Source organism: Ailuropoda melanoleuca, chromosome 11 (genome assembly GCF_002007445.2).
Source record: "Ailuropoda melanoleuca isolate Jingjing chromosome 11, ASM200744v2, whole genome shotgun sequence".
Taxonomy (NCBI): Eukaryota; Metazoa; Chordata; class Mammalia; order Carnivora; family Ursidae; genus Ailuropoda; species Ailuropoda melanoleuca.
In genome coordinates, this window is record NC_048228.1 from 107804338 (window position 1) to 107824970 (window position 20633).

A 20633-nucleotide genomic window follows, 5' to 3' on the forward strand; every position below is an offset into this window, starting at 1 on the left:
CCTCACCCCGCCACGGCGGGGGCCTCCGCCAGCTCCACCGCCTCTTCCGCGCCGGCCGCCGGGCCCCGCGTCGCCAGCTCGGCTGCCTCTCGCTGCACCGCTCCCGGCCCGGGGCCCCGCTGCCAGGCGCCCTCGGCGCGGCCCATCTCCTCGCCGGTCTCCGGTGAGTCCCGGTCGCTAGCTGCAGGGGAGAGAGGGGCACACGGTTGGTTCTGGGGCTGATCCCCAGACCCGATCACTGCGGCCGGCTGCCTCCCCAGCCTATGGGCTCACCCACAGCTGCCTGCAGGGATATAGTCCCCGCGCAGGGCCCTGCATCCCGTTCGGCTGCTTGGAAATCTCGCCCAGAGATGGAGAAAGGCAGAGGTAGGAAGAGGTGAGCTGGAAGACCAGAGAGCAACACTGGAAACCAACGGGCTGGCAACACTCTCACTCAGAGCTGCACATCCACGCCAGAAGACGAAAGGGGAAAGAGGAAAGAAAAGAAACACAAAAATGCAAACAGAAAGAAGAGAGATTCCAGAAACCACTGGCTCCGCACTGAACCAGGACAGAGCCTCGCAGGCACCACGCTGCTGGGAGGAAGGATGTCCTCCCCTCCGCGACACCTGTGTGCACTGGAAAACAAACAAGGGCACCCTGACTCCCCAACACCTAGCCCTACACCAAGGGCCCCAGACACAGAACTAGAGACCCGCCTCTGTGACCCTCCCCATCCACTTTCAGAAGCGGAGGCAAAATTCCCGCTTGCATAGAAACATCCCACAGAAGAATAAACAAATGCAAACAGTCCCCCAAACAAAACTCCAGGTGACACTGGGATACCCACCCACTCCCCACTTCCTGTAACCCTCACCCAAATACCCACAGAGACCTACGTGTCCACTCTCCCCCCAGTACAAACGGGGCTCTGCAAAAACACAAGGGCTGCACCGCATCCCAACCACTGTGTGCAGCCGTGGTTGAGCCCGTGGCCTCGGGGTTACAGAAGGCTGCAGGGGTTCCTGAGCTCAGGCCCCAAATACTGAACTCCACCTGGTCTCCCACCACTAAGGAGATGCCCCCCAGGACTCACAAGGGATGGTGGCTCTGGGTGAAAGAGCTGCCCAGGTCACAGAGCTAGTCCAGATTCCAGGCCCCCCCTTGAAGACTGCAGCGGCCAGGATGCAGGATTCCGGCCGCCTGGGCCAGCTTGCCCTTCTGCCTCGCCTTGGCCTGAGCGCCGCCCCCCCCGGGCTCCAAGGCTTGCCAGGTCTAAGTGGAGTTTGGCCCCTCCAGCCCCCCCAGCCCTCGGAAGCCAGTGGTGCGCCGGCAACGTCAGTGTTTACAAGATATGGCAACACCGCTGGGCTTGTGTGTGTGGCCTGGGCCATACCCCAGTGCCCCTGGAGGTGTGCAGATTCGCGGGCGCCCCTGCCCAGCCCCAGTGGTGCGAGCCCTCCCAGTGCCTGACCGGGAGTCAGGTTCCAGCCTGGCGTGTGTGCTACCAGATAGGAGAAGCCTCTCCTCCCCACCACACCCGAAGCCCCCAGACTCACAGCGGCCCACGCACTACCACGAGACAGCACGCCAGGCCTGCCGGCTCTGGGGGAACCCTGGGCCCTAACCCGCATTGCACGAAACAAGAAGCCCTGTCGTCAGGAGCTGCTACCCGGGCTGCGGGGGAAGAAAACCCTGGGGCAAGGTGGGGACACATCTCACCCTGCCAGACCTTCTCAGAAACACTCCCAGGGGGGCCCTAAATGTGATCGTTTGATTTTAGGGAAACCACCGAGCCCTGATCCAATATATGTGAGGGGGGGGAAGCCCCAGACTTTTCTGGGTATGGGCTCTGTGAGGTGGGTCCCTTTGCAGAAGGGTCACTCCCGCTCCAGAGAGGGGGTTTATTCAAGAGGTGAGAGGGGTCTGGCCACCTACCCCCCAGCGCACACGAATGGATTTCGGAGCAAGAGCCTGGAAGATCTTCAGCTGACTTTATAGTGTGGGGGGGAGGTTGCGGGCAAGCCTGGGGGCCAGCACTGGAAGAACTTCCTGGTGTTCCTCCCAGGGGTCTTCCTCCAAAGGGTAGGCCCCAAGGGAGGCAATGAGCCCTGGGCGAGGGAGCAGAACTCAGGGCAAGAGGGGTGGGCAGTTCTGGGGCTGAGAACCCCCCACTCCCAGCTTCTGAGCCCTCAGCAGGGAACAAAGGCATGGGAGGAGGAGGGGCAGAAAAGGAAGAGAGGGGGGTGGGACTGGGGGTTTCAGAACAGGCTCCATTCTTGCCTGGGAGGACCAAGAGGGAGGCCCAGTGGGCCCCAGCCCATCTGCAGCTCTCAGAGGAGATGGGATTTGGGGGGCACAGATGCTCCCCCTCCACTATCCAGTCCCCCAACAGTAGTTCCCTCTGCTCCAGCCCCTTCACGTTTCGGGTTGGACTCTACTTTGTCCTTATTTCTTCTGCTGCCCGTTACCTCCCTGTCTGCTCACCATCACCCACAGGGCTTCTATGTCTGGTCTTCTCTTTTCCTCTCTCCTCACATCCCTCTCCTTCTTCCTCCATCCTTCCCTCTTCTCCCACCCTCTCCCTGCTCTCCATCTTTCCCTGTCTTTTTCCAGCCCCCTTCCCTCACTCTGCGTCAGTGGTCCGTCGTCCCCGGTCCCTGGGCTCCTCTCCGCAGGCTCTCCAGCCTCGCTGGGACCCGCAGAGCCCGCCGACGGGTGACGCCGAAGCCTTGTGGGGACTCTGTCCCGGGGAGCGGGCCTCCAAACCCGCCCCGCTACACGCGAGGAGGAGAGTGGCCCAGAAAGGCCTCCGACGGACCCAAAGCCCCCGAGCACAGTCCCCGCCGGCCCACCCCTCCCGGCGCCCCCACTCACTGTCCGGACTGAGGCCGCCTCCGTAGCCGCCGTGCGCCCGAGGGTACCAGCGCGTCGCGCCGCCGCAGCCCAGCGCGTAGGGCGGCCCGGGCCCGGGGGGCGGCCGGGGACCGAGGCCCAGCGCGCCCGGGCCGCCCGGGCCGGGGGAGGAGGGCGGGGGCGGGGCCTCGGCCGGGTGGCCGCCCAATTGGCCGGGGGGCCCCGATGAGAGGCGGGCTGGCCAATCACCGTCCCGCCGCGGTCGTAATTGCCTCGCCGCGGGGAGAGTGTTGGACCAAGCGTGAGTAACTATGCGCGCGCTCGCGAGTGTGGTATGTGCGTGTGTGCACGTGTGTGTGCGCGCGTGTGTGTGGATGTGCGTGTGCACAGGGGGCGTAAAGACCCCGGGACTTCCAAGAAACCGTCAGAGGCTGGGCCATAGCCATTTTTTTAAAGACTCTTGGTGTCGGGGCATATTTCAATATTTACACTTAATAAAATATGCTTTCCATGCCAAATGCGGTGCCATACAACTCTCTCGTGCCCAGGCTCAGTCTCAGAACGTAAGGAAATGTTCGCCCCCACCCCCGCTCCCCCTGCCCGCAGCGCGCCCGAAGACCCGCGGAGTGCGAGCGGCTCCCCAGAGCCCGGCTCCCAGGCAGGCCCGGGCATTAGTCGGAGGGCGGGAGCTCCTGCCCCTGGCCGAGGAAGTCTTGGGAGCAGGCCCCATCCCTCACTGGGCCTCCGTTTCTAGACTGTGAACCCCTGGCGAGTCTCCTCCCCTTTCTGCAGCAGGGGACAAAAGTTCATCCCGGCCCGCGCCGCCACCCTTGGAGCTGTGTCCGCTCAGGAGTAACCTTGTGACCTGGCTCGCAGCGCGGTCGCGCGGGTGGAGCCAGCTTCATCGGACGGGGGTTATCTCAGAGAGATACATCCTGCCCGCCCCCGTGCCAGCCAGGGACCCCCAGTCCAACCGAGTGCTGCCCGCGCTTTCCTGGGAGGGCTGCAGGGCTGCAGGAGGGCTCCTGGCTCATTACAAGTCTGCGATCAGCCACCTCACGGAAGCATCGACCCCATTTTCCAGAAGGGAAAACAGAGGCGAGGCGAGCAGAGACTACCCCAGACGGTAAGTAGCTCTGGCAGGCCTGTAATTCCAGTTCCTCCCGGCGCAGAGGGCCCGAAGTCGGATGGGGGAGCCGAGTGGTGAGGCCCGGACACCAAGCCAGAACAAGGCATAGACGGCGGGACTGTGCAACGCTGGGCGCCCTGAGTGCTTTCCCTGGAGTGCCTGCCTCCAGCCAGCTTCCCCTGGTCAGCCCCTCACCAGCCCAGGAGTTCCCGGTGCTGGCACTGACATGGGGTGGGGGTGCGTTTCTGCAGCCTGGAGAGCCAGATGCTGGGCGGGTCTTCTCTGGCCCTCACATTCTGCCCCAGAAAGGACAAAGACCGTCAAAGACAGGGACTCACCCCAGCCTGGAGGCAGACACAGGGATGAAGGTTCTTCCCACGTTGTGTAGATAAGGACGCTGGGCAAAAGTGGAGACATCTGGGGTCTTAGGGAAGAGCTGGGGTCTCCCAAGTATTGTTCCCTGGGGGCACCCAGCGTCAGAGAAACTCCAGGGGTAGAGCCAGAAGGGGCTAAGCCCAGAGAAGAAATGGCAGCCTCAGTCCTTTGGGAAGGGAAATGCTACCCCGGTGCTAATCACACGGTGTAATCTGATCAGACGGAGCGTACTTCTGATAGTTGAGGAAACTGAGGCCAGAGACAGACCCAGATAGAAAGACAATGGCTGTGGGGTGGGTGGCTTCCAGATAACCACCTACTTAAGGCAAATTGCCCTGGGCCCACCTTCTGCACATTTCTGAGAGGTTGGTGACCTTACTCGCGTTATTTCCACGCACCCTGAGAGTGGGGGCTTCCTTGGGAGTCTGGGTTTTAATTCTCTCCGCTCTCTGCCCTCTGGGTGTGCGGCCCTGGGCGGGGCACCTCCCCTCCCATCTGGGTTTCTTCTATGAACCTCCGGTAGGAAGCGCCCTGCCGCAGCAGACTCTTGGGGAGGCTGGGCGCACCCAGGACTGGGTGAGGAAGGTCGGGGTGCGAGGCGAGGGGACAGGCTGAACGCGAGCGGAGGAGCCTGGGCCTTCTCACCACCTCCCCGTGGTTGCCGAGGGCGCGGCACCGGTTCGCCGCGACTGTGACGGCGGAGACCGAGTGCTCGGCGCAGTCACCGAGAGAGTGGGCAGTGGTCGCCTTTGGGGCGCGGGGTTGGTTATGGAGGGGAGGAAGCCGCATGGTGCTCGGCCAGGCCTCCTGCCTCTGTGCGCTGCGCGGGTCCCTGAGGGCAGCCCCACGTCCAGGTGGGAGGAGAAGCCGGTTCTGAGACAGGCTTGCGGGCAGAGGCCGGAGCCAGGGACCACAGCCACGGAGGCTTTGCGCCTTCTGCCCGGTGGGCCACTCCGGGGGCTGGCTGTTCTCAACCCCAGGACAGTCTCCCGCAGTGGGTCCGCGGTCGGGGCACTCTTTGCAGACTGACCCCGCCACGACGGGGCCCTGACCTGAGCGGGGTTTCTGGCGCTCAGGGGGCCAGAGCTCAAGTTTTCGGTCACCCTTGAGCGCGGGGCAGAGGGACCCCTGGTGCAGAAAAGCAGAGCCTCCAAGTCAGGTTGTCATCTCTCTGTGTCTCCGGCTCTGTGAGGCACTCCCACGGCCACCACCCTTCCTTACTTCTCGGTCCACTCTTGGCCTTCCTTTACCCACTCCAGCTCGCTCTCTCCCCTGTGCAGGGGGACCCCGTAGAGTCCCAGCAAATGGTCCTAGAGGACACCCAGTGCTCTTCTCGGCTGGACAAGGAGCAGGGACCGGGCCTTGTCACCTGGGTCCCAAGTGCCTAGCTCAGGGCTGATAGCCACAGATGCCCCATAGCGCAAAGAAGTGCTGGTGGCAAACCGCAGCCCGGCCACCACCTGTTGTGTGTGGTCTTAATAAGCCTTTTTTTAAAAAAATAATTTTAGGGAATGTCCACGTTTATGTATTCATTTTTTATATTTAAGTAATCTCTACACCCACCGTGGGGAATGTCCACTTTTAAATTCAAATTCCGTCTTACTCTTGCTTCCTTCCTCTCTTTCCCCAGTCCCATTTGTCCTTAGCTCCCCCTCATGCCAACTCACACTTGTGTATTAATTTACATATCTCCCCATCTCTCTTTTTTTTAACCTTAAAGCATAAATTGGAGATCTATCTGTGCTGAAAAATGTAGTACTGATTTTTAAGCCACATATGTCATTGTTCTGGTTACTACGGCGCATCACCCATTTCCCCAAACTTAGTGATGTAAAACAACCATCTGTTAGGGGCTCACGGGGTCTGTGGGTCGGGGGGCTTGTCTCCAGTGGAAGACTTGAAGGTGGGTGAGGGTGGAACGAGGGGCGGTGGGTGAGGTCCAGACTCATTTATCAGAGGGCTGAGGCTGGAGTCAGCTGAGGGAGCCCTATGTGGTCCTCTCCAGGGGACCTGGCTCCCACACAGCCTGGGTTTCCAGAGCGCATGTGGAGGGGGGTGGAGGGAGAGGGCAAAGAGCCTGACCTGGGGATTGGAGCATCGCTCCTCTGTACTCTGTGGACTGCAGCAGCCCCAGAGCCCTTCGGGCCCATGGCGAGGGGGCTTGGACCCCATCTCTCAGTAAGAGGGTCTTCAGATTGTGGGTTGAGGGATCTTCTGTAGTCGGTCAGGAAGAGACCCGTATGTGCCACATGGGGAGTGGGCTGCCCCACTGGGGGACGTTTAGGTTGCTGCCAGCTTCTGCTATTGTCCACGGCATTGGAATGAACACCTGAGGGTCTTTCTGAGAGTTGTCTGGGGGTGCAGGCCCCCAGAATGGCACTCCGGGGGTGAAGGGTCTATAGTGATGTGGCCTCACTCAGCACTTCAGAGCAGAACGGCTCCATCAGCGTCCCTGTCCTCACATCATCACCTGGTTTTATCTGACTTCCGTCTGTGACACTGTGACAGTGTGAGGGGACAACAGGTTGTTTTAGGTAGTGATTGTCTGGTCGCTCAGCAGAGCAGGTTGCTTTGCCCCCAGAGGCAGGGAGACGAGGGGGACATGGGGGAGCTGCTGGGGAGGACAGAGCAGGGATGGGTCGCAGTTAAGTCAAGAGGGCCTGTGCGCTGAGAACTAGAGAATATGGCTTTTAGTTTGCAAGGCAATGGGGAGCCACTGAGGGATGTTTAACTGGGAGGTGGCAGGGTTAGACCTGAGCCTTAGGGGGAGTAACCCGGAAGGGAGGGCACGTTCGGGGCAGGGAGGGATGGCCACGAACAAAGGAGGCTTATAGTGAGGGCAGTGGCCATGCAAAGGGACCCTGTCTCGGTATCTATCTGCTGGTGCTCAGGCCAGACTGGAGATGGGGGAGAACCCAGTCCATCCTTAGTGGCTCGTCAGATGGTCTGCTCCCCATGTCACAGCCAGCGTGAAGTGTCCTTGCAGCCGTCCAGATGTGCAGTCAGGCACCCAGCTCAGCTGCTGAGTCCACTGTGGTCGTGGGCCAGTCGCGGGGCCCCCCAGGGACCTCCCCTGAAGAGCAAGACCGGCAGTGTCGCCCACCATGTGGGGCTGGTCTGGGCTGAGTGGAGATCACGGTGCAGGCAAGTCTTTGGTGTATATTAAAAATTTTGCTTTGAAAAAGACCAAATGTCTGAAAATTATTTGGGCTGCCTTTTTTTTTTAAGGGTCTAGCCACATCCCTCCTTGTGAAAGCCCCCCTTTTAAACACGGGAAAGAAGAAGCTAATTTTCATAACGTGTTAAGTGGATGGTTCCCAGAGTTCCACTCCCTGGGAGGTGGAGGGTGAAGGAGGAGGAGGGGGGTTGCGGGGTAGGGTGGAGGGAGCGAGGAGGAAGGGGGAGCAGGGTTGGAGGGAAAGGGGTAGGAGGAGTAAAATGGTGTCCTGGGCACTGGAGCGGGATGCTCAGCAAGGCGTCTGTGCGAGTCCCCCCACTCCCCTCCCCCAGCCTGGCGACGTCTCCCCAGCCAGTGCTCCCCAGCCAGCCCTGAAGATGCCCTCTCTCCAAGGAAGCCCCAGAGGGGGCCCAGCCCGTCCCACTTACAGCTCTGAGTCTGTGTGGGAGGCGCCCAGATGGAAGGATGCGTCAGCCCCTGTGCACTGGGCAGGGTCCTCGGTCCTGACAAAGACTCCCTGCCAGGCTGCTCCACCTTCAGCCCTTGGGCCCTTTGCCTGCAACACCTGCCCTGGGTGGGTGCCTCTGCTCACCCCTAGCCCGGGCTTGGTGGCTGTGTCATGTCCGTCCCCTCTTGGAGTAAGCACCCACCTGATTGCGTGCACCCCCCACCCCCTAGCAGATGCCCAGCAGACCTTGGACCTTGCCAGGAACTCTCACTCGTGAAGGTTATATTTTCTCTCCAACATTTTATTTTGAAAACTTTCAAACATGCACAGGCTGGAAGAATTGGCCGGAGAACACCCCACCCTCTAGATTCTTCCGTTAGCAGGTTGCTCTCCTCGCTTTACCGCAGCTGCCTATCTCTCCGTCCCTTTATCCATCCATCCGGTTTTCTTTTCTCAGTGCATTTCACGGTAATGTGTGAATTTGGGTCCCAGCCCTGCCGCTGACCAGCAGTGAGCCTCGCGGATCTCCCCTTCCTCCTCTGGAAGTGCATGTATAAGACCCCGGGGATGGGGACACGGTGTATGCAGAACTAATGCCTTGCCTGGCGGAGGACACGCTCCTTGGGTGGGCGAGCTCGTGCCCTTTCTGAAGGGTGGTAACAAAATCTTCCTTGTGGGATGCGGACCTTGTGTCCATAGTCACATCTTGCTGGATGCGATGCGGCCGGCTCCCGCCTCAGTAAAGGCATGCTGTGGTCGCTACGGCTCAGGGAGCAGGAAGGTCTGGCTCTCATATGAAGAGCCTCTCCAGGGGGAAGCACGTTTTGGTTTCCAGAGTGGGACAGAGATTTGTGTTCAGTTATCCAGACCACTCGGGACCTTCAGCTTGTGCTGCCCGTGACCTTGATTGCAAGTGATTTGAAGCAATGGGGCTGGAACAAAGGGCTGTGACCACAGTGTAGGGAACCTCTTCCCAGGACCTGGAGGGAAATTTCTGGAAACCAACCAGCACGGGAACCCCACAGTCTGGCCGGGCGGACTCCCCCCTTTTGGTCCTGGGGCGGATGCCTGTGGCCCAGCAGGGCGTACTTGTGCACCCGCCCCCCGCCCAGTGCAGGGTGCCAGCTGGAACATCTGGCCCAGGAATGTCGGCTGGACTGCTCAGCTGCCCTGTTGAAGGGCAGGGCACTCCTGGGGGGTGGGCGGGAGGAAGCCCCACTCCTCACCAGCCCTGCACGCCCAGCGGGTTCCGCGAGCCCTTCCTGGAGCCCCAGCTCTGGGCAGACCCTGTCTGGGGCTTCACCACGCTCACAAACCCCCCCACAAAGACTGGGGAGGGCGGACGACACCAAGGTAACTCACTGCAATGGAAAAACGTGAGATCCATGTGCAGATCAGCAGGGAGTTGGTTATGTGAACAGTGATTCATGGCCACGGGGCCTCAGCATCAGGCAGCTGGGGGGGGAGGGGTGCCCCATTGCCCCATATCGGCTGGGGGGAGGCAGCAGGAGGGCACAGCATGTGTGTAAATGGGAGGGGGCAAGTACAAATTTTTCTGTGCACACACATAGGTACTATGCAAGGCTGTGTTCACACACACTCGTGGGTGCACATTCTGTGATGGGCTGAACTGTATCCCCCTGAAATGTCCTATGTTGGAGTCCTGACCTCAGAATGGGACCCATTTGGAGACAGAGTCCTTGCAGATGTAATCGGTTAAGTGAGGTCACACTGGAGTAGCCGAGGCTCTAAAACCCATGTCTCCCAGAAAGAGCACTCTGAAGAGACAGGTGCAGGGGACAGTGCAGGGAGGACCACTGCCTCGCCTGCCACCCCCGCAGGATTGGAGCTAACCAATCCTGGAGACTTCCGGGGGGCGCGGCCCTGGGGCGCCTTGATCTGGGACTTCTGGCCACCAGGGCTGCGAGACAAGGAATTTCTGCTGTCCTAGCCCCCCCCCACCCCCGCCCGTGGCACCTACTTCCAGCAGCCCCGCTGCTGCCCCAGGGAAGAGACACGTGGGCTGCTCCCTCCTCGGAGACAAGGGCGGGAGGGCGACGGGCTGCCACACTGCGTGCACCTTGGGGCCATTTGAGTTTTCTACCAGGTGCAGACTTTATTGAATTACAGAAAAAGAAGTGGGAAAAAGTGCCAGGCGACACGCTGGGAGGGAAGAATTGTGAGGGTCATCTGGCAGAGGAGCCAGAGGCTGGGGCCCCTCAGTCAGTCCCCCCAGCGGTGGGCTGGGTGCAAGGGTGTGGGGGAGAGCCCCGGGGACCCCGGCGGGACTGATGGAGTCCCCCAAGGCTGGAGGGGGGTCTGGGGCCCCGATGCTGCCCTTGGGCCACACTGATGAGGGTGCCCCGAGGGTACCCCTCACCCCGGTGAGGTGCCTGTGTGGCTCCCCTGGGTCTCAGGGCCTCTGCCGTCACCCCAACCTTTCATTCCCACAAAAGAGCGTTTATATTATATAAATAATACATGCTCAGCACCGAGAAGTTGAAATGTGGAAAATACGTGATGATGTAAAAGAGATAATACAGGCCATCTGGAAACCCGCCGCCCACCCTCCGCCACGGCCCCTCCCGCTTCTCAGGCAGCCCCCCGCTGGGGCACAGACACATCCACGCCCACACTCACACATCCCCACGGGCACACACGCACCCCGACCCCTTCACATGCACACAACACACGTGCTCACACACGCACACGGGTGCACACACACGGCCACGGCCCAACCCCCTCACACACACAGGCATGCACACAACACGCGTGCACACATGCACCCCAACCCCCCCACAGCTCACACCCACACTCACACACTCACTTCCGTCCACACCCACACATACACAACACACCCCCCAACCCCCTCATACACACCCCCACCCCCACACACATGTGGGCACACATGCACCCCCACACATCCACACCCTCACACACACAACACATACATGCCCACACAATACAACATGCGTGCATACCTACACACGTGCACACACGCTCCCATCCCCCATACACCCCCACCCTCACAAACACGGGCCTACTCACACCCACACCCACATGCACACTTCTCCCTATACCCCCTCACCCTTGTCCACACCCTTGCACACCTCCACACACAGCACAAACCCATCCCACCCACACACAATTGCACACTGTGTCCCCACACCCACACAGATACCCCGTGTGCACACGGATGGATGCCCCGTGCATGCCCCTTGCACACTTGCACAGCCTGGGCTCCTATGCCCTCTGCCAGAGGCCCCATCAGTGCCCGCCCACCCCATCTCATCCCCCTGGAGACCCAGCCCAACATACACCTGCACCCATTTTCCCTGGACTCATTTCATCCTGCAGGCTACAGACACACGCATGTGCTCGACCGCACCGTCCGATGCGTCAGGGCTCTGGACTCACTGTTCTACGCAGGCTCCAACCCGGAACAGAGGCTCCCAGCTCAGCCCCGTCAGCTGCCTGCGGGCTGCGTCTACCTCCGTGGCGGATGGGCCACGGCTTCCCAGCATGCCCCTCTTCGTGGCCTAAGTAGTCTCCAGGTTCTGACGGCCACAGAGCGCCGGGTTTGCGTCCTCTTACGGGGAAGCGTGTCGCCGTGCCTGTAGGCGCTGCTCCTTCAGTTTCCGCGGGAGAGAATCCTGCAGTAGGACAGATGGGCCCCGGCGTGCGTGCGTGTGGCACTGACACGCTGTCCCACCGTGCTTGTCCAAGCAGCTCTAGCACCTCCTGCTCGCGCGTAGGGTGCATCTCTCCACGCCTCTGCCAGCAGGCAGCACAGCACTCCTTTTGCTGGTTTCTGCCGGACTAACGGGTGTCAAGTGGCATCTAAGTTATGGAACTGCTGGCGAGGTTGCCGCCACTGCCCCCTGCCTTTGTCCTCCGTCGCCCTGGCCCGGCGGCTCCCTTGTGAGTGGACAGGCAGCTCAGCATCGGAAAGGGAGCACTGCATTCGGAGTCCAGTGGAGCGCGCACAGCTGGAGTGCACTGATGAGAGTCAAGCCTTCTCCTCCCATCCGCCTCCCACTTGGCAGCCCCCTCAGATTGTTATCAGTTTGAGCATGGCCCCCTGGGTCAGCACGGAGTGGGGAGAGGCGGTCAGCCCGGCTCGGAGCGGGTCCTCCCAAACCAGCGAGCCTTTCAGTGGGTCCCAAAGGAGATGGAGTATTTGCCAGATGGAGGGGTGCATTTAAAATGGCATCACTGCCCATCCCATCCATCATCATCTGTGCAGAGCCTAGGCTTCTCCAGAGGGGCTTGGCTGGGACGTGGAGGCTCGGCCCCGGGGAAGACCCAGGAATCCAAGTGCCTGTATCTCGGAGGCACCGGGCCTGCAGAGAGCATCGGTTCTGGGGTCTGCAGGGTCGGTCTGAAAACCGAAGTGTGAGAAAGAGTTTGAAGGAGAGGAGGCAAGACGCACACTCTGGTTTTCTCCCTGCCCCCACCCAGGCTCTGCTGCTGCAGAGGTGTGTCTGCAGGGGGAGGGGAGCCCTCCCCACCCACATTCCTGTGGGAGCCCCAGACCCAATGCCCTTCCGCTGGGCCCCTGTGCAGTCCTGCCCTGGGCTCTGAGCATGTGCAGGACACTGAGCGTGCCTCTGAATCCCCCAAGCCGGGGACACCTGGCCCGCGCTCACACTCATCCATCACTGCAAACAAACGACAGAAATGTGTTCTCTCACAGTCCTGGGGGCCAGGGGTCCGAAATCCGTACCCTGGATGGGGCGGGGGGTGGGAATAAAGTGTAGCAGGGCCATGCTCCCTCTGGGGGCTCGAGCGGAGGAGACTCCCTGCCTCTTTCAGCCTCTGGGACTGCGGGCACCCCGTCTCCATCTTCCCCTCCCTCTGTGAGTGCGTGCGACAGATCTCCCTCTGTCTCCCATGTATTAACATGCATGTAATTGCATTTAGGGCCCACTCGGGTAATTCAGGATAATCCCAATAGCCTTAACTAATCACATCTACAAACACCCTTTCCCCACCCAAGGTCACATCTGTATGTTCTCAGGGACTAGGACCCCACATCCTTGGGCTGACGTTATTGCCCTGACCACTACACCGCCGAAGTCCACGTCGGCCTGCAATGCAGCAGTTTGGGCCCAGGTCCGTCTAGGCTTCCTGAACAATGGCCATCTGCTCTCTCGGCCTGGGCGAGGCCAGCCCCCTGGCTGCAGAAAGAAGGCCTGGAGCCACGCCTGGAAATCATCCTGGGAAATGAATTCGGAGGGAGGGTCCCAAACAGTGGCTCAGTGTAGAAACCTCCTAACAGAGGTCATCTACCTGCTGCTTGCACACCTCTCCTAACAGGGAACTCACTATCACACAAAATCGCTCACTCCATCTTTTTCTGCTCCTACCATCCCCTTTCCTTACACTTGAAAGGATGTGCAGCAAGACTGGGCCCCGGCGAAGCCTGGAGCGAGAGGCCAGCTTGTTTGAGAAAGCGTCTGTGAGAGCCCACTCGGCACGTACGAGAGGCAAGCTCTGGGCTGGGGCCCACACTTGAGGCTGCCCATCGTGTACACCTCTGTGGAAAAGCTGTGACTGAGGGGGTTTTGAGCTGTGTGCCGAGTGGCACGCCTCACAGTAGGATGGTGTGGTTGGGTTTCGCACACAGGCCCAGCGTTGCCCTGGGTGATATCTGGGGTGGGCGGGATCACACCCCCACCTCGTGGCTTCCTCTGCCCCCTTCTCCCCATGCTCCCTCCCTGGGGTGAGCCCACCGAGGCTGGCCAGAGCCTGCCTGAGGACAGTTGCGTTCCCTGGGCAGGTAGGGACAGCGGGGTGGGGAGCCCTGGGTGGGGGCGGCGCCTGGATCACGGAGCTCCCAGGCCCGTCAAATCTGACATGCCGGTCACCGGATCTCACACAACGCCCTGAATCTGTGCCATTGACGAGTGTCGGGTCATGGCAGCTTTCCTGAACACTGCACGCCTGAGGGGGCTCAGCATAAGCCTAGCTGCTGGGTCCCAGTCCTGCCTGAGCCCCACGGACGGCAAGCCAGAAACTGCACCCCGCCACACGCTCCTCTGCTCCGAGCCACCAAGGGTGTGGCCCTGCGTCGTGTCCCGTGGCCAGGTCTCTAACCTCACTCAGTGCCATGGCCCACGTGGGCCTCTGTGCTGACGATTTGTTGTGATCAGTGAAATTTCCATTTGGACTCACCAGCCTGTTGGAGCACCCTGAGACTCACCAGCCTGTTGGAGCACCCGGTGTGGCAGGGGCCACAAGGCGAGAGGCACAAGGGGCCGTGCCTTGTCACAGTGCAGGGAGACCTGGGGCGGCAGGCTCCCCGTCCGCGGTGTCCCCAGCGGCTCACGGTGCAGAGCCACGGTGCACCAAGCCAGCTAGAAAGGCGGTCTTGAATCAACGTGTCCAGAAACACGGAGTGTCCAAATCACCGAACATTTCATTCTTGGGGCCTGGGGAGGGTGCGTGAAAACAAACAGCGTCTTGGACCTGACGCTATAAATAAACCAGATTTTGCTGGAATTCTGCTTCCTTAGATGGCCCTGCGGTGGAGGTATCCACCTAAGGCTAATTTATTCTGAAAGCTTAAAAAGCAGAAGCCACGCAGGGTCTGGAGGCCTCTGGATGCGCGGGTCCTGTCCCAAGAGCACCACCATGAGGAGACTTCTGGAACTGCCTCGAGGTACCACCGTTCTGGGCAGAGACGTGCAAATTGGCACTTTCCCCCTTAAGACCTCCCGCATCCCTACATCCCACATTGTTTGGAGGACAAAATAAGGCCTCTGGTTTGGGGGCTACCACGGGGTCGAAGTGAAGGGGGTTTCAAAATGCCTCCTCCCCATTCCCCAAAATGCTCCTTAGACTGTGTCCAGGGGAATTCTGCAGGCACAGCCTGTCCCTCCCCCTGAATGGGGGAACTCAGCCCCACAGCCAGGGCCCAGGCAGACCTGGGGGGGAGGGGGAGGGGAGGGAAACCCAGCGAGGGGAGTGGTCAGGGTGGTCCCTGCGACTCATTCAGTGCCCCAGCCGGGGCCCACTTTACCCTTGTTCCACAGACTATGGACTTCGGCTTGGAGGAATTCAGCCCCCTCATCTCTTGTGTCCTTTGTTTGACAACCGCCGACCGGATACAGCTGGGCATTGAGGCCCTGCTCTGGACCCAGGAAAGGGCCCAGCCAGTGGGGTCAGACTCACCCTTGCCCACAAGGGGAAGGCAGGGTGGACAGTGGACACTTGCCGTGGCCTATGACAGCTGAATGGGGCTTCATGGAGAAGCGCAGGATGTGGGAGGGGTCCCGAGACCCCAGTGTCCTTCTGGCCCATGCTTCCTGGTCCCACATAGCCAGGGAGGAGCTAGGAGACCCACCCAAGCCCCAAGGAGCTAAAGTGGCCTTCTGCCACATCAGGCCCAAGTTCAAGGCCAGCAGGCTCAGACTCGGGGCGGGGGCAGGCTTCTCTGCTCTGGGGGCTGTTTCTGAGGCTGCAAGAGTGTAGGGGCCAGTGTGTATGCGGGGAGGGGCGACTCTTGTAGACGTTTTGGTGGAAATTCACTCACTTTCCATTCACTCTTCCTACAACAAGAAGCAAGGTGGACGGCAATGAATTAAAATGTTTTTCCAGCCGGGAGCTCTTTGCTGGGCCCCGAGAGCACCAGTTTCCTGAGCTCCGCTCTTTCCCTGCGCGGGTAGGGGGGACGTGACTTAGCACATGGCACGGAGAGGCAGGGGCTGGGGGAGGCTCGGAATGGTCGGGTGTTAGGGAGTTGCTAAGACTTCAGTCCCACACCATCCGTCCTGAACAGAAAATGGGTCAGGAAGGGCAAGGGGTGATCCACCAGCACCCTTGGGGGCACACTGCCCCTCCCCGAAGCTGGGAAGCAGCCACTTGCTCCAAAGTGGACACCTGTGGGCCCATGTGGGCCCACATGGGCAGGCGATGACCTGTGTAATTCCCAGACAGGGAACGAGACCAGCCCCCAGACCCTGGCTTCCGGGCGGCTCCCTCTGCTCTCCCTGCTGGCAGGTCTACGAGAGCCAGCGGCCCCCCACAAGGGGCTGGGATGGTGCCAGCGCCCTCCCCTCCTCCGGAGTTAAATGGCAAGAGCGGGCCCCCAGCTGCCTGCAGCTCCCTGGGCCCCCCCCAAACACACACACATACACACACACACACACACACACACACACACACACACACACGGGCAGATTGGGACTTCAGTTTCATCCCTGTAGCTGAAAAGTCAGTACCCGGAGAGAGGGGGCCACCCCTTCCCTAATGCCCATGGGAGAGCAGAGACCCCCCCCAAACAGCTGGCCTTCCCCAACAGGATGTGCCCCCAGCAATGCTTTGTACACTGGGCAACGCAGGGAGGAACCCAGGCACCAGGAGGGAAGGAGCTGCTGCATGACCCCCCGGGAGGGGGACAGGGCTGGAAGGGAGAAAGGAGTGCTGGGCGCTGGGGGGCACAGCGGGCACCCTGCAGCACTCCTTCAGGGCCTTCTCCTGGCCAGGCCGATGCAAAATGATCCAAACGGAAAGCCTCTCCTAAAGCGAGTGAGGAGCTGGCAGGCTGCGCGAGAGGGAGTAGGGGCAAGGTACCCCTATAGCCAGCTCCCATCTTCCCTGCCCCCTCGGTTCCAGTCCCGGGCACCCCTACATCCCGGCAGCCCCATGGGGAAACAGCCCCAGAGAGGACCCGAGGAAGGGCTCCCCGCAGCAGACACAGAGCTGAGCGAATCTCATAGCCACACAGCCACAGACTCGCCTTGACCGGGGGCAGTGGCAGGTTCCTGGGCCAGGAGTGGAGAGCAGCCCCTCCGCCCAGGGGTCTGCCTCCTATCTCCGGGAGGCCGCTTATGGAGCAGGGCGAACACGGGCACAGAACACGTCTACACTCAGAAATAAATCAGACAGTGGAAGCCAGCAGCGGGTGGATGGGGTTCCCTGGACTTCCCGCAGGGCCAGCTGTAGCCACCTCCTTCGCCCCCTACCCTTGCCCTGGGCCCTGCTCTGTCACACCCAGGGGACAAGGGCATTCCATTAAATTCCTAGGAACTCTGCTTCCTGTGCCTTGCCTCTCAGCGATCTCGAAGCCTGCCTCCTGCTTCTCAGACGCACACCCTGCCACACCTCTGAGTTCTGAGCCCCGCCCAGGGAGTGAGGGTGGGGGGCAGCCCCTGCCCAGCGGGGCCCAGAGCCTCGGGCACCCAGGTGAACACCCAACTCTGGGGCCCTGTCGAGCTCAGCTTTCCTGGAAGTCTCTCTACTGGGTCTAGTGCATGGTGGGGCTCCCCCCTCCCTCGCTCCTTCCCCCTCTCCTTCCCTTCCTCCCTCGGCTCCCTCCCTCCCTCCCTTCCTCCCTGTGGGAGGTGTTGGGGTTTTAGCCCCTGCTTGGGGCAAAGAGTCTGCCAGCAGGAAGTGAAGCGGGAACACGGTGCAGGTGCAGAGGACCAGTGCCTGTGGCTGACAGGCAGTCCCGGGGCCAGAACCAGGTGTGTCCAGGCTTTGCCAGGGGGAAGCGGGGGGCCTGTGGGGGGGGCAGCTCTCACCCAGGACCACCTGCTGAAGGCGAGATTCTCTGAGGCCATCCTCCTGATAGTTTCCAGAACCTGTGGGCTCATCTCCCCAAACTTAACCACTGAGAGCCGTCCCCTGGGGGAAAGGGGAAGTGGCAGAGACCAAGAGGACAGGGCCTTCCCTAGGCCAAGGTCCACTAAAATGGGAGGGGGCAGCAAAGGCCCCAACCCCGGCTGAGCACCCCAACTCTGTGGGGCCATCTGAGGGCCCCACATGGGCGCCAAGCAGTGAGGCACTGCGACAAACCCCTGCTCTTAAAGGTGCTGTGGGTCCCCACTGCCCAGGGGAGGGCGTCCAGGTGAAGGGGCTCACAGGAGGTGCGGAGGGGTCGGAGAGGGCTGTCCAGTCTCCCCACATTTACGCTCTCTTCACTGAAGCCGCTTGGCTTCACGCCATACCTGTTCTGCACCAATCCGACTCTCCCCTCCCCCCAGCTCCCCTCCCCTGGTGGGAGTGCTGTCCTAGGGCCACCAGAGCCTGTCCCCAGCCCAGCAGGCACGGTGGGGGCCTCTGGGACCTCCCCCTCCCCTTCCCCAGAACTCCCCTTGGCCTCGCAACCTCAAGCTTGCTCCACTTTGCATTTGCTGGCTCTCTGGGCAGAACCTGACCTCAGTGGGGTTCAGTGTCCCCTGGATTGTGAGGTGTGTCCCAAATGGTTTGAGCTCAGCACCCAAAGCAGGTGCACCTCCTTCCGCTGTGTTTAACGCCATTCTGCTAGCAACTCGAACCTGTTTCCTTATCTAGAGAATGGGGACCATGATCCTGACCTCCTGGGGCTGCTGCCGGAGCTGGGTGACCCACTGCCCCAAGCCTGCGCTGACCTAGGGCAGGCAGAGTCAGAGGCAGGGCCCGGCCACCCCGCATCTCCCTCCAAGCGCGGGTGTGGGTGCTGACCAGGGCCCGGGCGCCTCCGGGGATCGGCCTCTCGACCTGCCTCCGGGAGCCTGGCATTCACCATGGCCTGCTCCTTCCCCACCGTGTGGGCACGGTGACGCTGAACCTTGTGCCTTCTCTACTCCAGCTGTGTCTCCGCCCGACCCCCAGCGTGGCCCGAGGGCTCTTCCCTGTCCCTGCAGCCCGGCTCAAAGGCCTCCTCTCTCCCTCCTGGACACCTCCCCACCCCTCACACTGTGCAGTGTGCACTCACGCACCTGCTTCCTGCCTGCCCGGCTTTAGTTCCCTGCCTGTCCTCAGGGCCTAGAACCTTGCGGGGCACAAGGAAGATGATCAAAAAATCTTTGCAGACGGAAGGGGTGTATCCCAGTTGGTGGCCACCTGTTTTAAGGCCACCAGTGTCCTGAGCGGGGAAACAGAGGGAACCTGGGAACACAGCGGGGGCGGGGAGGGGGTTGGTGGGAGGCAACACTCAGCATCAGGGACTAACCTCCAGAATGCAGCCTGCACACCACCTCCTCCAGGCAGCCCTCCCTCCCTGAGCCCAAATCCACCTAGCTCTTCCTTCTCGGCTCATGCCTGGTCTCATTGGAGGTGTTCCCCAACATGGTGCCTCGAGTCCAGGGCAGGGCGCTGGCTGGGAGACCGGAGTGTCTGCAGAGCAGGCAGGTGCTTGTTTTGGCCCCAGGCCCTCCTGGGACCTTGGGAGGTGGTAGGGGAGTGAGAGAAGCCCGGTGAGCCCCTGTGCACCCCAGGTCACCAGGTAGCCTTGTGAGGTCCCATTTCACGGAGGCCAAGACTGAGGCTGGGTGCTCAGAGCACAGCGTCACCCCTCAAACACAGGTGCTTGCAGAAGGTGCTGGCCCATTCACGACAGCTTCTCTCTTGTGGCGGCATGGTCACTGACCTGACCCCGAAACACACCCTCCCCCAACACCACCCCCCTCTAGAGGCTCAGAGCTGCGGGCCCCACACAGGGCTCCTGCCACACCCCGCCTGGCGGCCACCCGCATACATGCTGCACTCAGGCTGGGAGTTCTGAGGGGTGGCCGGGGCTAAAGGCTCAAATCCACCGAATCCCCCCGGGTCTTTGGCCGTGACCCCCCACCTGTCCGGCCTACAGTGTTTGCACACATTTTAAGCAGGATCTGGGCAAACAGTATCTGGTTTTCTTTCTTGGTTTCCCTGGACTTTGGTTTGCTCTCTCCAAGGAGGACACCCATGGCTGCACCCCCTCTCCCCAGGCTGCAGGGACAGCAAGCAGCTTGGGACTGATGGCCATGAGTTGCCCTCAACCCACAGGTCCCCGCCTCGCTCCAGAAAATGCTCCTCCTGTTCTTTCAGCAGAGGGGAGTCTGGGGGCCAGACACACCTGTGGGGACGCAGGCCCATGACCACGCACTACAGGCATGCACCGCGGTGGCAAGTTCCCCGGGCACCAGCACCTGTCCCGAGGCCATTCCCCCGGGGTGGCACTTAGGGTCCATCCGCTGAAGCTCCCAGTGCCAGCCCTCCGCCCGGGCACAAAGCAGGAAGGGAGGACCCAGGACCAACGAGTGGGGCCAGGTGCGGCTGGGTGTCAGGGTGCCCGGTGAGCGCTAAGCATTGAGGGAGAAATGGCTCTGGGGAACTACCTGAGTGGGGCAGCTCCTGCACCAGCTCCTCGATTCCCACACCGCCCCCTTCCTGGCCCGGCTCTGGGCCCCGATGCTGCTCTCCAGGGCCGTGCACAGCTGTGGGTGGAAGCGGCTGGTCTCAGGGTCCCATGGCCCCAGTACCCGCCCTTCCTCCCAGCCCAGGACGACTGGTGTCCTCTGGTTACACACTCGCTGCTGCCCGAAGCTTGAGCCCGTAGCCCAGCCTTTTGCAGGCCTTGAGCAGGATTCCGGCCCTTCCTGTCCCAGGAACGGGTGCTCCCACTGTGTCTTGGGCCTTTGCTGGAGTGCGGGGCAGGACCTGCTGGCGTTAGCAATCTCACCCTCACCTCTGCCTGCCTGCCCCGAGGCCAGCATGAGTCCTCCTCGCCACTCTACCAGGAGCTGCCTTGGGTGTCCATGTCCCAGACAGAGAAACTGAGTCTTAGCAGAGGGGAGGAGAGGCTGCAAGTGCCTCAGTTTCCCCAAGGGGACCTCAGGATACTGTCTTTAAAGTGGGGCAGGGTGTGTTGCCTGCGGACCACAGCCTAACCGCCCCCCAGCCGAACCGGAGCTCAGCGGCAG

General features: G+C 61.2%; 1 protein-coding gene across 1 annotated transcript in view; it reads right to left on the reverse strand.

Annotated features, from left to right (window-relative positions):
* The window catches only part of HMX1 (H6 family homeobox 1), a 31885-nt gene that overhangs the window by 941 nt on the left and 10311 nt on the right, over positions 1-20633 (reverse strand). The window contains 4 exon segments of the mRNA XM_034670984.1: positions 7-181; positions 2857-3107; positions 4160-4260; positions 4985-5086. Of these exon segments, the coding sequence (XP_034526875.1) occupies positions 7-181; positions 2857-3107; positions 4160-4260; positions 4985-5086 (629 nt within the window).